The 15,768-nt window shown below is 37.1% G+C and overlaps 1 protein-coding gene across 5 annotated transcripts; it reads right to left on the minus strand.

Annotated features, from left to right (window-relative positions):
- Nucleotides 1-8,447: 8,447 nt before the first annotated feature.
- On the minus strand, nt 8,448-12,538 carry LOC116013566 (RNA polymerase sigma factor sigA). Of its 5 annotated transcripts, none has more exons than XM_031253391.1 (11): nt 12,413-12,530; nt 12,054-12,212; nt 11,101-11,941; nt 10,762-10,960; nt 10,562-10,654; nt 10,174-10,377; nt 10,007-10,060; nt 9,850-9,927; nt 9,513-9,575; nt 9,008-9,123; nt 8,448-8,903 (listed from the first exon to the last, which is right to left on the minus strand). In XM_031253391.1, the coding sequence occupies exons 3-11, from the start codon at nt 11,787-11,789 to the stop codon at nt 8,795-8,797; spliced, it is 1,605 nt and encodes a 534-aa protein (XP_031109251.1). In that variant the 5' UTR covers nt 11,790-11,941; nt 12,054-12,212; nt 12,413-12,530; the 3' UTR covers nt 8,448-8,794. The 5 variants fall into 5 exon arrangements, with proteins under 5 accessions (XP_031109251.1, XP_031109250.1, XP_031109248.1 ...); XM_031253390.1 differs by having other exon boundaries at nt 12,300-12,528; XM_031253388.1 differs by lacking the exon at nt 12,054-12,212 and having other exon boundaries at nt 12,413-12,538.
- Nucleotides 12,539-15,768: the final 3,230 nt, after the last annotated feature.

The following is a 15,768-nucleotide window of genomic DNA, read 5'->3' on the forward strand; positions in this document are numbered from 1 at the left end:
TTCGTGAGACGGGTCGGGTCGGGTGAAGCACCATGCAAATGTCATACTTATATGCTCAAATATAACACTAATCAAGAATACAATTTTTGTTACTTATAAGAGAAAAAGTAATACATTTTTCATAATAAGTAATGTTGACAAGTGCACCTTACTTATAAGGGCAAATATAATACTTTTGAGGACAAATGTAATACTTTTAAATCGAAATGTAAAAGTATTGTATTTTCCTTTAAAAGTATTACATTTACCCTTATAAGTAACAAAAATTTTATTCCTGATTAGTATTGCATTTGAGCATATAAGTGTTACATTTACATCTTGACCCGACTCGACCCAACCCGTCTCATGGTGAGACGGTCTCACACAAGGTTTTGCCTTACTAAAATCACCCGAGAGAACATTACAAAGAAAGAGAGGAGGGTGTATAGGGCTGTTAACGAACTGAACATAAACGAAGGGAGGTTGTTCATGTTCGTTTGTTAAGAATTTTGCAATATTTATGTTCGTGTTCGTTTGTTAAGCTTTTTGAAAATCCTGTTCATGTCTTTTTGTTAAGTGTTCATTAGTGTTTGTTAACGTTCACGAACACGTTCGTTTACGTTTATGAGCACGTTTGTGAAACTTAATAACCAAACACCATGTGCATGATCACAATTCGTTCGTGAACAAGAAAAAATGTACGCTCACAAACAATAACCGAACGAACAACACAACTGCAAAACTAATGAACACTAAAAGAACTTGTTCGTGAACATTAATAAGCGAACACAAACGAGCTTGTTCACGAGCTCTTAACAAACGAGCCTATAACTGTTCAGACTCTGTTCGTTTATGAACTAAGGTTTAAAATTTGTTCATTTATGTTCGTTATAAACGAACGCTTATCGAACACGAACATGAGTAGTTTACCGAAAACTCTGTTCACTAACACCCCTAAGAGTGTGTAAACCACTCCTCGCAACCCAACTTGTAAACGGACCCCCGTGCTAGAGTATGGACTGCCTGATTCACAGATAATTTGACAAAAGAGATAGACACATGAAAAAATCAATTAAGCCTATCTTTGATATCTAACAGATGAAAAGAAGAATCTCCTAAAGCAGTATTTAACATTTGAACAACAGTTAAAACATCAATTTCAAAAATAACATGATCTAAATGAGAGGATTTGAGCCAAGAGAGTGCTTCCTGGATGACAACGGCCTCAACCTTCCTTGGTTAAAAAGTGTCGTTCCATGGAGTACATCTAGCTGCCTTGAAATGTCCATTATCATCTCTAAGAATCTATCCAAATCCCATTTTATCACCATTTGCATCAATCGCAGCATCGACTGGGGCTTCTTCCATTTGATAATAACATTCACTTAAGTAGATCTGCTAGTTTGCTAACTTTCAGTTAGCTCCCTCTAATCTCTCAAATAAGTCGAAGTTCTTTCAGTAATCTGCAAGGTTGTGATAGAGACATTCTTCCATACTTTTTCATTCCTGCCAAGCCATAAGTTTCAGCACAACATAACCAAAAGAGAGAGATCATTCCTGGTCAGAACATTTATATTAACTTGCACCCAATCAGTAGAGGAGAAATATCCTTCAAGATTTATAAATCTGGTCATTCTAACCTAACATTCCTTCGCCTTTTTACAAGTCACCATGGCATGGAGAATTGTTTCAAGTTCTTCATGGCAAACTTGACACAAGGTAGGGCAGTCCACACTTTTATGTTGTAGCAGACAAGCAGTAAGAAGGCATGAAGAACAAGCTTGCCAGAAAATAGGGAGGATGTTTAAATTTCAGACCACTGCGCCCCAAGCAGGAGGGCTTGAAGTAGAAAGATCATAAGTCTATGCTCTATAGCAACTTTTAATGGAGAAATGACCTCTATCCTCCCTAGCCCATATGAGTTTATCTTCCCTTCTATTTGTTGACAGTGGGATACTAGTGATAAGCTTAGAATCCGTGGTATTGAAAATGTCACGAATAACATCCTCATCCCAAGCAGAATTTTGATCATTAAAAAGGGTGGAAACAGTAACATTACTCAAGTGTGGATAGGGGGTGTGGTCACAACGACATTGGTACCATCAGGAAGCCAAAGATCTTTCCAAATTATGATAGAACGCCCATCCCCGACTCTCCCCCTGTTATGCTTTCTAATAATATCTTGAGATTCTATAATACTCCTCCAAATAAAGGAGGGATTTCTACCACTCTTGGCCTCCAAAAAGGAACAATTGGGATAGTATTTGGCCTTGAAAACCTTGGATACAAGAGAAGAATGCTTGTGCAGCAGTCTCCAAGCTTGTTTACTGAGCAAAGCAAGATTAAACTCCCTCAACATACGAAAGCCCATCCCACCCCATTTTTGAAGGACACATAATTGATCCCAAGCCCTCCATCATTTCCCCTCTCCTACCCTCACCCTCACCTCCCCACCAAAAACCATTCATCATACTTTCAATCTCCTTGATCATGGACAGGGCCAAAAGGAAAACATTCATGAAAAAAGAGGGGGTAGTTTGCACCACACTTTCCAACAAAACTTCCCTTCCGGCTCTAGATAGAAACTTATGGTTCCAACTCTGAATCCAACTAACAATCCTGCTTTTAATATACCCCAAAACCTCCCTTTTGTTTCTATCCACAAGAGAAAGGAAGCCCAGATAATTTCCCGAGACAATCCCTCTACCGGCTTCCAGAATAGTACTATTAATAATACCTTTCAAAGACTCAGGCAAATTTTTACTGAAACTTAAAGGAAGATTGTTGATCCTAGCCTCTTCATGCATCGTTATACTAATGGTCAGGGACTAAGGGTCAAAATAATTCATCCTCTATTCGTTTAAGTTTGTTCCCTTTTTTTCTCATTTTTGATGTGTAAACTAAATTGCTAAGGATAATGATTAATTGTCTCTATGAATTGGTACATCTCCATCCAAAATGCTTAGATAATTATCGAATATGGTTTCTTCCAAATCGTTTTGGGCTATAGGAGTTGAAATGCATAATTTTGACATCTCTTCCTCCATCAGTTTTAATGAAAGGTGACTACAAGAGTGGCGTATCAAAGAGAGTGTTGCAGATTGTTTCAAGCATGAAACGAGATTGGATGCAGGTTTTCTTTAAAAATAACTCTGTAGTTGATAGATGAATGATTTTGTGATGCCTAAGTAGTATCTCTCATGAAAATTTTAAAGAGTTAATACCCAATATAGTCCTCGACTATAGTGGTTTTACTCGATTTAGTCCTAAATGACTTTTTGTGCTTAATTTAGTCCTCGACTTTGATGGTTTTACGCAATTTAGTCCTCTGTTAGTAATTCCGTCAGTTGGCTGTTAGAAGAAGGGTTAACATGGTAATTTCCCCTTCTTTTTATTTTTATTTTTATTTTTTATTGTCAGATTGCCTTCTTTTCTCATTACTAACCTTGTTACCCAAGTACTGGACGCTGTCGTTTGGTGATGATCGAAGGAAGGAAATGGGGCTGCGCTTTCGGAGGGATTCGATTCAGAGTTGTTCGAAGTTGTTGATGCGTATGTGAAATGCAAGGTTTGGACGCCGGCAGGCGGATACGAACCTAGACCAGGAATTACGACTCCTTAATCTTCATGGAAAGAAGTATGCATTTTTTGTTTGCTCTGTCTTCTGTTCATCACTACCAATAATGCATTTTGATATACAAGTGAATGAGTGATTTTAATGTTTATTGTTCAATTTCTTACGCCATCCAGTACTTGGGTAACAAGGTCAATAATGGGAAGAAGAATGCAATCTGATCCCTCCTTAAAATAGCAAGGAAAATTACTATGCTAACCCTATTTTTAACGGTCCACAAACGGAATTGTTAACAAATGATTAAATTGAGTAAAATCATCAAAGTCTAGGACTAAATTAAGCACAAAAAGTCACTTAGGACTAAATTGAGTAAAACCACTATAGTCGAGGACTATATTGGGTATTAACTCAAATTTTAAATTAATTGCGAACTGGTAGAAAACCAGTGGGGTTTTTTGGCGCATCATTGTATATTTCTGCACTCTGATCTTATGGGTTCAGATATTCAGAATCTAATGTTGTAAGTATATATTGCAAAAGTTGGTTGGTTAATTAAGTTATACTATTAGATATCTTTTCTACCCCATTAACATGTAATATGCATTTTTATTATATAATAGTTGACATTATATTTATTTTTTAAATTATTTCATTTTTATTTTTCTATATTTATTTTAATAATAATATAATTATCTAATCATAATAATATATAAAATTGTCTAAGACTGCAAATTGGATTCCAAAAACACATTTTCATGACATTGTTATTGCCTAATTAATATTCTTATTAATTATTTCCAACCTAATTATTTCAATTCCTAGCAGAAATTAATCTACCAAAATATTAATTATTTATTAACATAATTGCCTAATATTCTTATTTTATATTTAAGGTATAATATTATTAGTACAAAAATAGATTATCATCCCCTTCTTTTGAGTAATTATTATGATATTTTTATGGTTCTTTTTATACTTGCCATTATAAAGTATAATTGATTTTGTACTAATATTATATATATATATATATATATATATATATATATATATATATATATATATATATTAGTACAAAATAAATTATTCATGTGTTAATAATTGCCTAATAATTACTATGGTAATTCTCATTACCTACTCCCATGTGATTTTTATGATTATTTTATGATAATCTATATACATATTTTTATACTTAAGTATAATATTATTGGCACAAAATAAATTATAGTTATCTTTTCTTTAGGTTCAAATACTTAACTTAATAATTAAATATTAATATACTTGTCTAATTTTTATTTATTGTAATCATTATGGTAATTCTCATTCCCTTCTTCCGTGTAATTATTTAAATAATATATATATAAGTATAATATTATTATAATTATAGATAAAGAATAATTGAATAATTCTTTCGACATTAATGTACTATAATTATTCAATCTTTTTTTTATATATAATTTTCCTAATATAATTTGTATCTAATTGATTATGAGACTAATATATAAATCATTACATTTCAAAATTTTTTTTACCTTACCATAATTAATCATTTTTCATTGTATCTCTTGCTTTTTCCAGCCACATAATTAAAACTCTACCCATAATGGTTCTTACTTTCGTTTTTACTCAATGGAGTAAATGCCTAATGTACTGCTCTGACAATTAAGGTACGATATATTGATTCGATTGTACGGGGTGTTAGGGTTAAAAGATTGAGATAATTTTTTTTGTTTGTCGAAAACAATTTTAATAAGTTGTTATATATATATATATATATATATATATATATATATATATAGGTTTATTTCATTGGACTTTCTATTTATTCATTTATTTATTGTATTTTATTTATTTATTTAGTATTTACTTAGATTAGATGACTAAAATAATAGTAATGATTATCTTTTACATGTATCTATATTAAATGACATGTATACAATATATGTAGACTATGCATATTACTGGCATATTTTATGTATGTGTAATTTGCATAATTATGATTATATTCTAGGCACATTTGATTTATTTAAATTCAAATGTTTTAAAATCACGTGTTGTATCTAATAACATAATATTTTATAATATGTTTTTTTGGTAAAATATTGTGACGATCAATATATACAAGCAATTCAATATTACAAGAGAACAAATATTATATTGAGTGATATTTTTACACTAATCACATAATAAAATAATTGTACACGTTCAATATTAGAATTTTTTTTATTATTCTATCTTTAATTTTATTATCTAAATATATAATTTAAAATATTTATCCATGCATCGCACGGGTAATTGACCAATTATTTGCTTGAATTCAAGCAAGAATAACATTAGAAAACATAATTGATCCAACCATTTTCATCATTTGCACTATATAATATTGATGTTATAATTTATATAATTATATATCGATCTAAATATTCTTAAAACATTATAACAAAATTCATTCCGTGCAACGCACGAGCGAAAATACTAGTAATAATAATAATAATTGCCTCCTAATAAGTGCGACGCTCTCCTCCATAAGTGCGTTGGTCCTCCATAACTTCTATTTTTTATATGAGACGGTGCTCTACATTAGACTGTGTTAACTGCAACGTTCAACTTGCTCTCTGCTTAACTCCTGACCGTTACTATCCGACTGCATTAATTGCCTTGACTCCTTTATGTTAGACCAATAGCGTTTCAGATTGGGTCCAATACTTTTTTCAATTATCCTGTCACACAGCTTTGGACTCAAATAGGATTTGGAACTACTCTCATATGTGAATCACTTGCCTGGATGAAGTAGTTGGGGTGGGACAATATTGAAGTTGAAACAAATGTCTACTGGCTGCTCCCTATAAATTTACATATATTAATTTTTCTTTTGTTAAAAGGTCTGCAAATAGAGTTACTCACACGCTTGTAAGAGAAACTATTTCTATGTCGGGCCAAAAATTTGGCTTATAGCCCCTCTTTTTTTTTCTTAAGGAAAAAGTGTCAAATATACCACTGAACTTTTACACATCATGCAATTGAACCATCGAAAAAAAAAAAGTGCAATTGAACTATTAAAAACTCAAAAATTGTGCAAATAACATATTTTACAGGTTACTTACAAGTTTCCCGTACATATGATGTCATAATGTCAAATTATATATTAAAAATTATTTTAATTAGGAAAACGTGTCAAATAGGCCACTGAACTTATCGCTTTTGTGCAATTGGGCCATTGAACTTAAAAAGTGTGCAATTTAACCATCTAACAAGCAAAATTTGTGCAATTGGACCATTTTTACAAAAATTTTCTGGTAAAATTCAATTATATTACTAACATATATGTATTAAGACTGACATTTTTTTCTACCATACTAGTTGGGAGTCAATATTGAAATGTTTTTAACTCAAATTGAATTAAAATTTTTTGTAAAAATGGTCCAATTGCACAAATTTTGCTTGTTTGATGGTTGAATTGCACACTTTTTAAGTTTAATTACTCCCTCCGTCCCTAATTGCAGTCGTTATACTGTGGACCATGGTCCACAATGCATTGTGGACTATGGGCCATGGTTGATACTGCAGTTGTATTGAACTGATACTGCAGTTGTGTTGAAAGGATACTACAGTTGTGTTGAAAGGGAACTGCAGTTGCGTGGAACAGAGGCCGTGTCATCCATCTGGAAGTATAGTTTTGTTGAACGGATACTGCAGTTGTGTTGAACGGATACTGCAATTGTGTTGAACGGATGAATGGCCTCTGTTCCGTGCAACTGCAGTTTCCTTTCAACACAACTGCAGTATCTTTTCAACACAACTACAGTATCCGTTCAACACAACTGCAGTATCAGTTATGATCATGGTCCACAATATAATTTGCGCCCTAATTGAATGTCTCATTTGCTTTTTACACGTTTTTTAAGAAATTAAAGTAAATGTGATGTGCTTTCCAATTATATCCCAAACTTTTTCACTTTTAGAAATAAAAGCAATAAAGAAAGTAAAAGTCATAAAGGTAAATTGGGAAAGTAGAATGATGGTGATGTTTAATTTTGGAAAGAGATAACATTTTGGGACAAACTAAAAAGGACAAGAATCAGTATTGCCTCCACTGAGGTTCAATACTTTTTTGAAATTAAAAGAAAAAATAATTTTTTAAAAAATTTCTTTAAACGTCAGCAATGGTTTATCAAGAGGTTCAATACTTCACTTGCCCCAGGAAAAATTTTGACTTGCAGAAAAAATACGTAAGAAATTAAATTAATAATAGCTTTATATTTGTGACTTTTTTTTTTTTTTTTGCACTGATTCTGTTGTGGTACAGTGGTAGTCATGATTTCTTTAGCAGCTATAGCATTCACCATTTGGTTTAGCCTTGCTTTCTCTGTCTTCCCTAGTGTATGCTGAGTTTGTAACTTACATAGCTTGGAACTGATCATTAACTTTGGTTATACCTATTAAACTTGTTTGTGGGTAGTTTGTTTTCTGCTTTAAGATCTATTCCCTCTCTTTGATTTTGTGATTGGTATAATGTTTGAACATCAATCCCTCATCAAATTGTCAGTAAACGAAGGCTTCTTCGGAAATTTTAAATAAAAATTGTTTTTTTTCTTTTAATTTTTAAAAATAATAATTAAAATAATATTTTATATGTAATTAGACATTATGACATAATATTTAAGGAAAACTTGAAAATAACTTATAAAAAATGCAATTTGCACAATTTATTTTAGATTTTAATGGTCCAATTGCGCACTTTTTTGTTCGATGGTTCAATTGCACATTTACACGCGTAAAGTTCAGTGGCCACTTTTACCTTTTCTTAATGTTAATTCTTTGACATTAATGATTAATAGTTACTCCCTTTCACGGTTTCACCCAAAAAAAAAAAAAAGACACTTAAATTTAATCAACGTTTGACTTTGCAAATAAAACTTTCGTATGCAGAGAAATTGTATCTACAGAATTCCATTTTCACCAATTCAGTTGCTAATCTTTACTGTCTGCCTCAATATACAATGATATTTCTTCGTGTGTATGTCAAGGATCCAAAATCACTTTGCTAAACAATGATTGATTCTTCATCAACAATTTGAGGTCCCAGTCCCACCTCTGCAACATATTTTATGTCTCTGCTGCTAATTAAGGAACTACAATCTGTAGTCTCTTCTTCAATCCGGAAAAAAAACCTAAATTGCAGACGACACTTGTCCTTTTCTCTATTTACAGTGAATTTCATCTGTTACCTCAGATGTTCAAAAATCATTGTTTTATCAGCATGGCTTCAAGTTTCCTTCTCCTTGCGGCATGCTTTAGTTTCTCTAGTGCGACGAGCCCAACCTGCCTAACTCTCTCCCTGGATAATCCTATCCTGAAAAGTCCATAATCAAAAAGTATTTAGGACAACTCTCATACACTGCCAAGTTGGGACAAATAGCAAATTCTATACCAAATGCTATAATATTTAAGCCTTACCGTCGACTAATATCCTCCCAGGTAAGACATTCATTGTCAACAATACCATAGTATAGACGGATAATCTCCCCCTCCCGTTCCCTCAATGTTGTACATATCAGGTTCTTTACTTCATCCTGCAAAACACCCCAAAAATTAGGAAACTTTCTACAATATTTAGTCACCAATGCAGGGGGGAGAAGACCTCCAAACTAGAGAAGCACTGAATACTTTCTGAGTAGCACATACATCCAAAGATATGGATGCTGGCACATCCCTTCGCATCAAATTTAACCAAACTGGAAGAATTTGATTAACCATTGAACTGTTATCAACCTTCAACTAGAAAATTCTGTTTGTCATCCTTTGACTTGATTATGATTTGTACTAATGATAAAAGCATCAAAGCCTTTTGCAGACAATAATGCTTAATAGCTTTCTGGTCTAGTTTTACTAGGCCTAGCAGAGCATCATCACATTTCAAATCACAAATTTTCAAAAGCGCTCTATGCTAATTGCTAACTACCTTGAGTGCCCACTCATCAACTCCATGCCAAGGGTTGTTTTCTAGGTGATTGTCAGCAATGTACTGCAGATAGAGGAAATTGGTGTTAAACCAAATGTCATATCCATTAGTAGTGGAAAGATAGTTTAAATTACATCAAGACAGTAATGTTGGAAATTAAGGCACAACCCTCTTAACTGTGCCAGAGACCACAAGAATCAGTGTTATATAGATACAAAAATTCAACCAAGTGAAAACTTGAAATACAAATTCTAGACTAGGGATTTTCTCCATCTAATAACTACTGCACTTAGTGTGCTCCATTTAGACCGAAAAAAGTTTCTAAGTTTAGACTTACACTATGAAGTGTTTCTCCTGGAAGACCATTTAAAGAGGGGAAAGCTTCCCTGTCAAGAGAGTACACCCTGCTGATTGCCTAGAAGAAGGGTAGTACTGTAAGTATTAAGATTATGAGCTAAAACCAATAATTAAATAATTCAAAGAATATTTATTACCTCAGTTGCATTTCGCACTTTCTTTTGGGACATATTAAGAGACTCAGCAATTCTCTGACAAAGAATAAGGCGGGCCCATTAACATCATTAAAATGGATAACTTCTGATTATCATCTGAATAAAGAGTTACCTATTACATAAAAGAATTAAAATATGGGAAAACTTACTTCAAGTGATGGTGTTATCCCCTTCTCTTCCAGCCTTTTTTTTGCATTTCGGATTAGACTCAATCTTTCATGAACATGGTTTGGCAATCTTAACATTCTTGAGTTATCAGCTAATGCCTTGGAGACACCCTGGTATAAGGCAAAGAGGTAATGAAACTTTCTTTTCAGGCAAGATACAGGACAGATCACCACAATAGTATTTTTCTGTCACAGAAAATAGAATAATAGAAGATATATATTGTTAAAGACAAGAAAAAAAACTAAGCATTTACAGATGTTGATAACAAGCATCAAATTGTAGAGCATTCTGGTTACACAGATGTTGATAAGAAACATTAAATATGTAGAGCATTCTAGTTTGCTATATTGAATGGGTTATAGACTTCACCTGGCGAATCCACCAATAAACATAAGTTGAGATTCTGAATCCTTTTGAAGGATCAAATTTTTCTATCCCACGGAGTAGTCCAATAAGGCCGCCCTACACAAGAATCAGATATCTTGCCAACTTAAAATTTTGCATTTTATAGGGCAAATGTACAAGAATTTTACATCGGTAACTTGTTGGTTAATGGACACAAGTATTACCTGAATAAGATCAGCCATTTCAGCTCCCATATTATCATATCTTTGTGCGATTGACATGACAAGACGAATATTACTCATTGCCAGCTTTTCCCGTGCCAAGGAACACTCCATTATTGTTGCTTGTAAATCTGCACGAGAAGTTCTCAAGGAAATTGCAATTTGCTCATCTGAAGGCTCACATCCCAGTCTGTCCTTCAGTCTGAAAAGTTCATGTGATGTGATACAAGTTCGGTAAGGATATTTACAAAGCATTTTAAAGAAGAAAATCACACAGATGGAAATTAAACAACTTTAGTGGCAATCTGGAGAAGTTAAGCATACATAAGAAAGGTTTAAAACCTTGACTTGTGATCCTCTAAACAAAGGCCAAGTTTAATCTTTTTTGATAGTTGCACCACCTCAGTGTGAGTGAGCAGCTCTTCACTCACAACACCCTTAACATAGCCTTTTATTAAGCGATTATGAAGCACCTCTGTGCCAATAATGGATCTCCCTCTCTTGCTCGTACTAATTCGTATGACAGGACTTTTACGATCAACAACTTTCTGTCGAGAACCTATTCTCCTCTGTCTAGCAGAGGTCCCTGAACATGTGACCTGAACTTTCTTAGAATTATCTTCCTTTGGCACATAAGTTATCATCTTTTCAGCTGAAAGATTCCATTGTTTTTCCAGCATAGACTTCTGCAACAGGAGGAGAGCCTCTACATGATCTACCCCATCAGAGCTTTCATTTAGCAACTCAGAGAATCTCTGATCCCAGGGCTCCATGTTGGGAGTATCAAGTGCAATGTCCACGTGCTCCTTAAGAGCCTTGATGGAACGGATTCGACGACTGGAAAGAGAGCCAGGGCTATAGTTGGAGGATTTCTTAGCAATTATTACGCTCTTTACATAAACAACCTGATTGCACGGAAAGGTGAAATCGCTGCTGCATGACAACTTTTCTGCAACATCAGAATAAGAAAAGGAGGAGGAAAGAAGCCTTTCTCCAGCACCAAGTCCAATAGCTGCTGCAGTGACCATCATGAAGGAAGGAAGGCTTTGCCTCGTTGATACTCAAATACTCAATACCATCACAGAACAGGGCAAGTTAGCTGAACCGCAACTGCACAGCTCGACAAGAGCACAACTACTGCATCACCAGTTAGAACGTTCTCTTTGATTGCCAACTAAAGCTTCTGCTAGAGAAGAAAACAGAATCAGCTCCAAAAACTAATATAGAAAACCAAAACAAAACTAAAACAGAAAATGAGCAATCAATAGTGGATAACAACAAACAACAACCAATACCAGTATACTGCCACTTTTGCTTTTCAAATTGTTACTAGGTCAAAATACTTCCCCTTTGAATTAAAAAAATAAACACTTCTCCAGAGTTGTGACTTGTGAGTGTGCCAGATTCTCAATATCACGATCACAATCTGAGCAATCAAGTAACTCTACGCGTAACTGTAGACCAAATAAAAAATGCTTCCTAAACTAAGCCGTTTGAAGTGAACTATAAAATCACAGAAAAATGGAATTTAACTAACGTACACGGTTGTATGACTTGAAGTCGCTAACATAGATAGGTTACAATTCAATAATACACCACCATCCAGATCCATGCATGAACAAACAAGTAGCAATGATCGGTCGGAGAGAAGTACCTGAGTTTCCCGGCGAGAGAGAAAGGAAAAAGAACAGTGAACTCTGATGCTGTAATGGCGCAATGGTACTGGTCTTTTGGGTTTTGTTATTATTACATTCATTCATTCATAAAAAGAAAATATGTTTTTAATACTGTAGTATATTATATTTTATTTTATCAGCGAGATTTTCGGATATCGGAGGGAAGAGATAAGCCAACGGCTATTGGCTGGAAGCAGATATTTGGTGCGGCTTTGTGGACTTGTGGTGGTGACACGCTGCGTTGGCTCGCCACGGGACAAACCTGAATCCACGCTCTCTCCTTGTAAGCACAATAGCCACATATTTCACATTACCGTGGGGTCACCATTACCTGTTACTCTGTTAGCCTGTGTTGTACACATTCCTCTCTATTCTATCAATTTCTTATATGAAGTATAACCAAATTACTAATTTGGTTTTGAGCAGTTTAGAAAGCAATATAAAATTTTACCAATATCCTCGAATTAAATAAATATCTGAAAGCGGAATATCAAATTGATTAAGGTTTTTAAAGTTAAGAACTTAATTAGACAAAAAATAGTCAAGAATTAAATTGGTAATTTCGTTATAGTCAAAAATACCATTTCGTTAATTAACTCTATGAAATTATTATTTCAAAAAAAAAAGGCCGGCCTCGTCCAGGGGCGACCTCGGCCTAAGACGGCCTCAATGAGAGACGGCCTTGGCAAGAGGTGGTCTTGGCGGGAGGTGGCCTCGGGGTTGCCTTGGTGAGAGGTAACCTTGGCGGGAGGTGGCCTCAGTGGGAGGTGGTCTCGCGGTGGCCACGGCGAGGGGTAACCTCGACCGAGGTGCCCACCCTGCGAACTACATGCGTGGACACGGTCAACAAGGTAGTTACAACCAACACCCCCTTTTTAGGGGGGCGGTTAGGAAGTTTCATGATATAAAAGAACTCATTAATTATCTTGTTATTACATGATATCTTGCATTGTCTGAATACAGTCACTTTTGTAATGATCTTACACCATTATTAATACAAGAATTGTCTCCGCGACATTTATCAATTGTCTTTTCTATCGAATCATCCTTCTATAGCATTCCTATCATTATCGAGTTTATTAATATGGGCTACCCCAGGTTAATTAAATCCATCATTGGTGCTTTTATTGAGAGCTCGACGTTAGCCTCGAGCGTGCTAGTTTTCCACTAGCTATGACAAGGTCGAGATCCAACTCTCGTAACACGAACAGGTATAGTGACACACGGGTCTCCCTGAGCGGGAACGGCCTCAATGGGACTACTAGCCATCAACAAACCGTCTTCGTGAGGTCGACAGGGGACCTAAGCGATCGTCTCACCAACCATCGCAACGGCGGGCCGGCTCCCACCGCCCCCCTCTGAAACCCAGCCTTCCCGGAGGGTTGGAGGCCATTTAACATGTTGTTGTGACACTAACTCACCTCGTAGAGGGGCTCCAAGGAGATGTTTAGCGCTCCTTGGGAGGCGACCCAGTGGCCTCCTAGGGGGCACTAACCCCACCTCCACCCACCTTGAGGGAACATGGTGGGCCGAGCACCCGAAACTCAAGCCGAGGGAGAGGTCAACTCCCCTTGACCTTTAGATACGCGAGGAAGGGGTAGCACCAGTCGAGATCTACACAGAGACGTTACTATATGGAGACCAATCCAAGCCAGGTCTGCCCTGGACTGTTGGGCACCCGGATGACGACCCGAGTTCAAGTTTCGATCGATATTTGCGGAGTTGATTATCCCTCTCGAAAACAAAGATTTGAAGTGGTCTATAATTTACTGAGTAAGCGGTCGGGAAAGACTAGTGACTGAGCCCCAAACTCTCGCCTTGATGAGGTCGAACAGCTCTAGAAGAGAGTGGACGAGCTCTAGGATGGGGTGGTCACGCTCTAACAAGCTACCACCTTGTTGACCCACCTGGTGGAGGGGCTCCTATGAGGTGTTCGAGCCCCCCAGCTCGGCTCTGATGCCTCTCGATGGGCGCCTACAGTTACCCCACCCCTCTCAAGGGGGCATGATAGGCGGAGCAGCTCCGGAAGCGAATAGATGACCTCTAGGATTGGGTGGTCACGCTCCAACAAACTACCACCTTGTTGGCCCACTTCGTGGAGGGGCTCTAAAGATGTGTTTGAGCCCTCCCAGTTCGGTATCGAGGCCTCCAAGACGAAGTGCTCATAATCCAACAACTTACGACCTTGCAAACCGCCTCGTCGAGGGGCTACAAGGAGTAGTGCAACCCCCTTAACTTGCCACCGGGGCGCCACAGAGGGTCATGCAAGGGTGGTCAACAGTCGATCCTCACCCCAACCCCTCCAAGACCAAGCAAGATGTTAGAGATCCGGCCTCTACGAGTGCAAGGGGCTCAAGCTCAGCTACCACAGGCGTAAGGAGCTTGAGTGCAACCGCTAAGAGCACAGGGAGCTCGAGTTCGACTACCATAGCACAAAGAGCCCTAACCCAGCTACCATGAGGAAGAGGAGCCCAAGCTTGGCCAACATGGACCCTCCGAGGAGCTTGAGCCTCGACTAGAAAATTATTCCTCTAAATGCGTGAGCACCGAAGCCCCATCATGGCGCTTGGGATCCTTTAATGAATCATTGGAAGGAGTATGATAGATTTGGAAAACCAAGGAGAGGGTTGGACCCCCAGAGATTCTCGAGCCGATATTGTTGTTCCAAAAAAGGTGCACCTAGCGACTCCACCCCAGAAGCCCGAAGCTATTTTATTTTTTCAAAATTAAGTAGGGGGCTTGACCCCAAACATCGACATATGTTCTTCCTAATCGAATTTACAAAGTTAACCTTGCCTAGCCTAAGGCAAGATAATCAACCCTATGGTCGCGGTCGTGCGCGCCGACCCTGACCTTGGCATTCCCTAACGGTAGTATAGGGGGGATGCCCCCGCTCACTACCTAACGGAAGAACCTATTATGGGCAACTTGCCCCTTGACCGTGCAAGCCTGACCTACCTGTTGGCTAAACCACCTCAAAGAGTACAAGAAGATAGGTGTCCTACCCCCGAACGAGGTGGAAGCTAAACTCGTAAAGAGGAGCGCTCCAACCTACCTGCTCCTCGGGGATATACTCTGCAAGAGGTCCTACAACGGCACCCTACTGCGCTGCTTGTACCCCGACGAGGCGATGTCCGTCATAGAGGAGATCCACGAGGGTACCTGCTCAGCCCATCAAGGGGCCTACACCATGGATAGGAGGGCAATATTACAAGGTTACTTCTGGCCCATCATGGCCAAGGAATGCACTGACTATGCAAGGAGGGAGCTAAACGTCATCTTATGGGCATACCGCACCACTCCGAGGAGAACCACCCGGGAGACCCCATTCTCC

This window comes from Ipomoea triloba, chromosome 3 (assembly GCF_003576645.1).
Source record: "Ipomoea triloba cultivar NCNSP0323 chromosome 3, ASM357664v1".
Lineage (NCBI taxonomy): Eukaryota > Viridiplantae > Streptophyta > Magnoliopsida > Solanales > Convolvulaceae > Ipomoea > Ipomoea triloba.

Excerpts from the sequence above, each read along its gene's own strand:
- LOC116013566 (XM_031253388.1), bottom strand. The coding sequence starts at position 11,789 with ATGATGGTCACTGCAGCAGCTATTGGACTTGGTGCTGGAGAAAGGCTT. Across the intron at positions 10,961-11,100 it reads TTAGAGGATCACAAGTCAAG|ACTGAAGGACAGACTGGGAT; the intron begins GTTTTAAACCTT and ends TGAACTTTTCAG. Across the intron at positions 9,928-10,006 it reads AAGTGCGAAATGCAACTGAG|GCAATCAGCAGGGTGTACTC; the intron begins GTAATAAATATT and ends CCCTTCTTCTAG.